The sequence below is a fragment of the Saccostrea echinata genome, unplaced genomic scaffold (genome assembly GCF_033153115.1).
Source record: "Saccostrea echinata isolate AGI-Se365-2 ecotype Australia unplaced genomic scaffold, CSIRO_AGI_Sech_v1 ptg000022l, whole genome shotgun sequence".
NCBI classification, from domain to species: Eukaryota; Metazoa; Mollusca; class Bivalvia; order Ostreida; family Ostreidae; genus Saccostrea; species Saccostrea echinata.
The window spans coordinates 10,930,728-10,938,851 of NW_026889771.1; the positions used below are offsets into that span (position 1 = coordinate 10,930,728).

At 31.4% G+C, this 8,124-nt stretch overlaps 1 protein-coding gene across 1 annotated transcript; it reads right to left on the reverse strand.

Annotated features, from left to right (window-relative positions):
- Positions 1–881: 881 nt before the first annotated feature.
- LOC133190897 (uncharacterized) lies at positions 882–2,486 on the reverse strand. The gene is made up of 2 exons (XM_061326580.1): positions 1,682–2,486; positions 882–1,179 (listed from the first exon to the last, which is right to left on the reverse strand). Exons 1-2 carry the CDS (start codon positions 2,484–2,486, stop codon positions 890–892), a joined length of 1,095 nt encoding a protein of 364 aa, XP_061182564.1. The 3' UTR covers positions 882–889.
- Between the last annotated feature and the right edge of the window lie 5,638 nt (positions 2,487–8,124).

The window sequence follows — 8,124 nt, forward strand, 5'->3', positions numbered from 1 at the left end:
ATAAATGGTACCTAGGAGAGGGTCTTGTCACATGGAGTACATCTGTGAAATATGAAAGCCCTAGTTCTAACTGTTCAAAAGGTATAGCCAAGATTAATTTTTTTTTAAAAGAAAGTTTCAAACTCATATCGATACTTGTGAAGTTTGAAAGCCCTAGCACCACCTGTTCAAATGTTATGGCCAAGTTTAAAGTTTGGGATTTTTTTTTTTTGGCAAAAGTGGATCAAGCTCCAATGTCAAAAGATCAAATATCTTGTTACCCAAAAGGATGTCTTGTCCCAAAAAATACACAGGTGAGAAATAAAAGCCATAGTTCCAACCAATCAAACGTTATGGGTAAGGATAAAGTTTTTGCGGATAAACAGACAAACAAACGGACGGACGGACATGGCAAAAACTAAATACCCCAGAATCTTCGATTATGGGGGTATAATAATAAGAAGACCGTTTTCATTGTCTCAATAGTTTTAATTCATGTAACTTCAGAACAAAAATGTTAATGTACAACCTCTTATGTTAAAGAAAACAATCATTCCACTGGATAAAATTTAAGAATCGGGTCAAGTGTGTTCAGTCTTTTACTGCGTTAGTTTTTAAAAAAAGAAGAGTTCGTAATTTAGCAAGAACAAAGCAAACGGCATAATTTTATTGGTTAAGCTAAATTAAATAAAACTTTATTAATACACATATTTTATACGACTAGAACAAGAGCATTTGTATAGCCGATAACTTATCATTTTTTTTTTTAAATTTCCTTCAAATGGAGAATGAAGATGTATATTCTATATATTTCAAAAAATTCAACAAAATATTCTGACTTTTCCATAAAAAGACAAGGTTGCATGATTTTTTTAGATTAATTGACGAAGCAGTTTGATATGTTAATTGTTTATTTATAGACCGTGTCCATGTCATTCTTACGAATTGTCGGAGCAAGAGCAGATTCATGTTTACGTGGCATGTCTCTAAGATTTTTATCCACCGAGCCTACAAACTCCAGAGTACTTCGCTTATCCTCGTACTTTTTAAAGAAAGCCCCTCCATGACCGGCCGTGTCTTTGGTGTACCAGTACTTCCCACATTTAGATCGATAGTAATTTCTTCCTCCATACTTCTTCACTTCCGGTGCTTCCTTTTTAATTTTTTTCAACATTTTGCTGCCATCGGGGTCATCATCATCTATGAAAACAGGAAGTTATTTATATCTTGCGACAGAATACACTGACAGGCATTCAGTGGAATGTAGTCAACTTTAGTACCAGTTAACAAATTTATGTTTTGATTGTCAGGTCAAATATTTCTTGAAGGCAAAAGAAATGGTCATGCATTTAGATTTACTGCCATTTTTCTTTATTTCAGCATCTTTAATAATTTAAAATAATTTTATGCAACATAGATTAACATGCATTTGCTTTCTAAGTTTTAGAAAAAATCATAATATGAGGGATTCAAAACGTGTATTTTGTTTATATGAATAGTGACTAAAAAATCTTTTTAATGTTCTTTTTTCTAGAAAGAGGTTGAAATGATAAATTTACTCAAATATGAACTTTAAACAATTTTCTGATGGAAAAAAAGCACATCCTTGTAAAATTACATCTTTCGAGATAGGTGTTAAATTTTATCGTTAGAGTAAAAACATGGATACTATTCTAGACACTGAATTTTTACCAAAACTTACCATCATCGCCTCCACTTCCGTTTCCACCTCCACCCTTACTTCCACCTCGACCTCCGCCTCCTCCTCGTGATACACCATATGCCTCTGAACTTCTGTGGCGATCGGAATGTGAACCTCTCTGTTGCCTGTCCTGCAGAACCACTTTCTTAAATTCGCGGAAGTCATCCCAGGGGCAGATTGATGGATTCAGATCCTTTGCTTTCAGGAAACTCTCTTGGGCCCTGGGGTCATTTCCATTGACTATATCACACTGGCTTGATCCAAGATATGCCACCGTAAAAGTATTACAGCAACGAATTGCCTCGTGGTAGCAATTCGAGGCTATCAGAATTTCGTCATTTTCATAGTGGATGTCACCAAGGCTTTTGTTGCACCAGTGATACCACGGCTCTCCTTGTTCGCCATTTGATTTCCCTAGATTAACGGCTTTTTCAAGATACTGGCGTGCCTTATCAATTTCATTCCCATGGTAACAGTGAGTCCCAAGCTCACTCCAGGCTTCTGCGCAGTTAGGAAATTCGTTAACAGTGGAAATAAGAACAGATTTTACCCGAGCTCCGTTACCGGAGATATTCTCTAAATGTGCTTCAGCCAAATATTTTCTTGGTGGTGCAGTAACCCTCACAGCTTTTTCGAAATCAGCTTTCGCTTTGTCGTTTTCTCCTATTATGCTATAAGCACGGCCACGCCAAGTCAGAGCTGTGTAATCATTTGGACGCTGTGTCAGATACTGAGTAAAATATGGTACAGAACCAGCTTTGTTGCAGCTAGAAAATGTTGATATTCCCTGAGATAATCCTGACATTATTCCGTTTTTCGGTTATTAAAATGGAAACCCCACAATTTCTAAATATAGACCCTTGTCATATTTCATGCCAACAATAAAGGCAATGAAGTTCATTTTTAAAGTTATAAATCAATTGCTATTTAAAAACTTGCCTTGGCTGTTAAATTTATCAACGAGCACTGAATGTAAAGAATGCACGTAATGTTGTATCACTGCATGGCAGCTATCCACGTAGTTTTCTTTGATTTTCATTGTAATTTGCAAAAATCAAATATAAGAATCAATAATGCACGAACACACGTTTTATCAAACAAAAACAAAAAGGTAAAAAAACAACAGACAAACAAACAAACAAAACTATGAATACATGTTGATAATAATAAATTTACAAGGCATAATGAAGGTATCCACTGACTGCAGGACGGAATTCGTTTCGATTTTGTATCGCAAAAAAAAAGTCTCCCCAAATGAAGAAATCCCCATAAATTTCAATTTTAAGCAATTGCCGGTATAGGGCATGGTATGAAATTTTCAATTTAAATATTTCGTGGTCACAAAATTGAAAAAAAAATGTGGCCAGGAAAAAAATTACAGCCCCAAAATGAAAATTCGTGGTCACGAATTATATGTCTATTCCTGATTTTTATCGTCTTTTTAGTATTTATGCATTTATTATTTTTTATCGAATTTTGTATATGTTGTAAATATTGAACTGGTTCAAAATATGGCTCTCATGTATTCTTCAAATATGAGTAGTGGGGGGGGGGGGGGGTACAATGTCTAATTAAATATGAAGAACAATCACAATATAAAATCATATAATTATAAACCTTTAATTGACAATTACATGAAAGATGAAATCAAACAATCTACCACAATTAATTGTGTGCAAAGTAAATTATCTCATTAATATCAGTTAGTTAAGATTTTTCAGCATTGATATGGACAACTTAAAACTGAAAATTGGTAAAGACAGCAATTACTATATTTCGACTCACTCCCTTTTCACTTTATAAACTTTGATTTTTGAGACTTTATTAATTGTAGCAGTTTGAAATAAAAAAAAAAATGATACAATATTTCTGGTATTATTATAATACATACCATCATGAAATACTAAGAGTTTGATGTAATAATAGAATCCGGGTCATTTCCCTCCAGTGCCTGTTCCGCGTAGGTCATTTCCGCCCAGGTAATATCTCTCCTAGGTCATTTCCGCCCAGGTAATATCTCTCCTAGGTCATTTCCCTCCCTCAATTAGATCATTTCACTCCATAACCTAGGTTATTTCACTCCAAACAACAATATTATCGCTTAATTTTGGGATATGAATGTTTTTTCATGTTATTTAATTATTTATTTCCATTTTTAAAAAAAAATATATTTGTATTTTTAAACTTTAAGATTTTTTATACAAGTTCTTCATACTTGTAATAATATTACATGTATTTGAATAAGTATTGAAATCTTCAAACATTGATGGGTTAATTTTTATTTAATTATTTCATTTATTTATTTATTTATTTAATTTATTTTATTCATTTATTTATATTCATTTATTTATTCTAGTTTAAAGATTGATCAAATTAAATGCGAAAAAATGCAAATTTTCTTTTTAAAAGTTATTTGAAAGAATTCAATTAAATTATTTATATTTTTAATTTTTATAATTTATTTTTTTTTTTCATTTTATTTTATTTTTTAATTTTTTTTGTAGACTTAAAAATGTCAGTCATAAAAAAAAAACTGATTAGGATAGTACCAGGTTAGTCTTTATTTTCCTCGCTTTATCTACATTTTATTCCGTTTATCAAGAAAATGTAAGATAAAAATGCAAATTTTATTGTTTAAATGTTGTATATCGAATTTATGATACATTTCACAAAGGCAATATATCTATATCTATCTATCTATCTATCTATCTATCTATCTATCTATCTATCTATCTATATATATATATATATATATATATATATATATATATATATATATATATATATATATATATATATATATATATATATATATATATATATATATATATATATTTATTTATTTATTTATTTATTTATTTATGCTGGGAACATATGTGTATGTGTGATTTTTCAATTGCTTTAATTACCAATCGAGAATTCATTAAGTTCTTAATTATCCATTTGGAAAAAAAATTTAGGCTTATTGATAAATAAGTATAAATTATACTTTAAAAGAAATAAAAATAAAAGTTTTGTATGTTAAACTTTTCCCGATCAAAATTAAACTGCCTAGAACTACATGTAAATAATGTGAAAATGTTTATTTATTTCACAAAAGATACTAGATTGCTTAGTTTTAATATGGTTAAAAATTAATTGAACTTAAAATCAAATTTATTCTTCCGCGGTTGTTTCATAAAATATAGGTAGTTTTTTTTATTAAATTTTGCTTAAATTTCATTGGTGCAAATTTGAAATTTCAGGACTTTTGTCAAAGATATATACATGTAGTATACTTAATGTACGATAAAAGGCCTATAATATAACGCATATAACGACATCCAACATAATTCAATATTTCTCAAATGAAGTTTAAACAGGGTTTCTCGTGAACCTATCGCCCGCATAAATGCATTAGTTCACGAGGATATCCCTATGAATGATATACATGTAGAAGCAGTTCTTCATAATTATTTCAACATATTGAATGGAAGAATTGAGTGTCTCTACGAATTCATATTGCATTAGAAGTGTATTTCTCGTCGTTTATTTAATGAATGGAGGGACAGAGCAGTGAAAACTTTTCCAGCATTTGAGGAAAAATAAAATGAATCAAAACATAAAAGACAACATATTAATATTAATTTCCGCTTCAAAAGTAGTTGTCCTTGGGATCTTCATGTACATGGATTTTCTTTATTTAATAGATTAATTTGATTTGAGGACAACAAAGTACTGTCCTTCTTCCCTGTATGTTTGAATACGGAAAGTATTTGATTCATAATAAATTAAGTTTCTCAAAAATAAAGCCGCAACTAATCTTTGATATTTTTTCAACTGTCTGATCTCATATTGTAGATATTTCTTATAATAAGTATTGTATTACGGTAAGATTTGTCCGTCAAATACTAATTCTGGGCAAACCCTAAGTTTTCCTCTTATTGTTGAACCCAAATTCATGAAACTTCAAACAAGCCAACACGCGTTATAGTTTTGTACTTTTATATAGAAATAGCAATGAATAAACTTTTACATGAGTTTGGGATGTACATGCATATGTATCAGCATCGAAGGTCTGATTCAACTGAATAATAAAACATACATACTAAACAAAAATTTAATAGAACAAAATAAAAGGATCAACAAAAGTATAAAGAAACCAGTAATCAAGTAGTCATCGAGTGACTGGTGACATTTTAGAGGCATGTACATAAAAAAGTTTAATTTAGATGAAAGATCAAGTGTCAATAAATATAAACAGACTTCAAGTCCTAAATGGGGACGTCTAGCAAAAATTGAAAAATTGCATATTATTAAGAATATTACTTTGAACGTCTTTTGTTCAATATTGTTTATCAAAATATTCTTCCTTTTCGTGATATATTGCGGTAAAAGTTAGCAATCTGACCCCTTATGACTCTTTCTTGCATAAGATATGATGTAAACATCATATTATATAGTTAAAGAGTGTGAAAATGAATTATTTCGCTTGAGTAATATATAACAGAATAGTGATCATTAAAGAGTTATTGATTAAATACTTTCGGCCCCTCTCGGCCCCTATTTTGAGGGGCTGGTCCGTTTTCTTCATGCCACTTTAAAGCTGTCATGATTTTGAACACTTTTTGTTCAACAACTATTCAGAAATTCATTTTCGTTTTCGAGATATTTGCAAATATTATTTCATTTAATATATATTTGCATATATTAAGAAATATTTAGGGGCTGGCAATTCAACTCCTTAATGGGGACATTTAGCAAAAAATTAAAGGTTGCACATTGATCAGAATATTATTTAAACATCTTTAGTTTATTATTGCTTATCAAAATATTTCCCACTTTTGAGATATAAAGCGTCAACAATTTTGCATTCTGTCCCCTTCTGGCCCCTAATTATGTAACATATGATGTGAATATCATAATATATAGTTGTAAATTGTTGAGATAAACATTTTTGCTTCAGTAATGCATTTCAAAATATTGATCGTTAAAGAGTTATTGATCAAAGACTTTCGCCCCCTATAAGCTCCTATTTTGAGGGTCCATGCAGCCCCTTTGTCTTCATACCACTTTAAAGCTCTCATGATTTTGAAAACTTTTTGTTCAACATCTAGTCAGAAATTCTTTTCCGTTTCCGAGATATTTGCAAACGAAGTATACAGGGCCGGCTTTTCAACTCCTTAATGGGGGCGTTTAGCAATTCCCACTTTTGGGATAAAAAGCGTCAAAGATTTAGCATTCTGGCCCCTTCTGGCCCCTAATTGAAGTTTTGGAGAGAGAGAAGGATTGCAGGTAGAGGGAATGGGGGGAGAGAAAGGGAGGGAGTTGGAGTGGGGAGAGATAGGGAGAGAGGGAGTGGGGAGACAGAGAATGGTGAGAGGGAGTGGGGAGAGAGGGAGTGGGGGAGAGAGAGAGAGTGGGGAGAGAGGGAGAGAGAGAGTGGGGAGAGAGAGGAAGTGGGAGTGAAGAGAGAAGAGAGAGAGGGTGGGAAAAAAAGAAAGGTGGGGAGAGAGAGAGGTGGGTAAAAAGAGAGAGAGTGTGTGTGTGGAGAGACAGGGTGGGGAGAGGATGGGGAAAGTGAAAGAGAAAGTGGAGAGAGAGAGAGAGATGTGGGAAATTAGTGGGGAGCGAAATAGAAGATGATATTACCGTGTACAGACTTGTGTTAAACACCTCTTTTTTATGTAAAAAGCCTCATTTTGCGAAGGCTTTGTCGACACTATCAAACAACAAAAGACACTGTTAAAGATTTTGAGCTAATCACGTAATGTCAGAGGCATATTGATTCAGTCTTGTGTGATATTTTTAACATTTATATATTTCACATATTTAATCTTCCCTGTATTTTCATGAGAAGAAGTTTGAGAATTCATTCGTAGAAATTGAAAGATAATTATGAGATCACATTTTCTTAACAATCGCCTTTTTTAAAGCAAATTTAATTGGAAGAGTATTAAAACGTTAATCTTTCTTATAACTTATGAAGAAGAAAGAAGACTTTATTTTGATTTTTTGCACATTAAGATAATTAAAACTGTGGAAACTGGATAATTTTTAAGGTATTATTATTAAGGTATTCCAGCCCTCACAGCAAAAGATTCAATGAAATTGAATGCATATTAGATGTGTAGGTGTTGAATACTCAGTATATTTAGGCATAATTCCCATTTATTACTATAAGCATGGAAGGGTGGGATGTGTCCTAATTTATGATCTTGAATTTTGGTAAGAGTTATCTGTATTTAATTAATAAAAAAATGAATCCTAAAAAGTTATCTGGTAAAAAAAAAACAAAACCTTTTTCAATTATCATTCTATTTCTTATGTTTAATGCATCTTTCTACCACAATATTTATTAATATTATTATTTGAATTTTAAAAAAAAAATCCTTGTCCCCATCAACTTCAAAGCAATTTTTGTTAATTAATTACTGCTTAGTAAATTACATTTTTGAAATTTT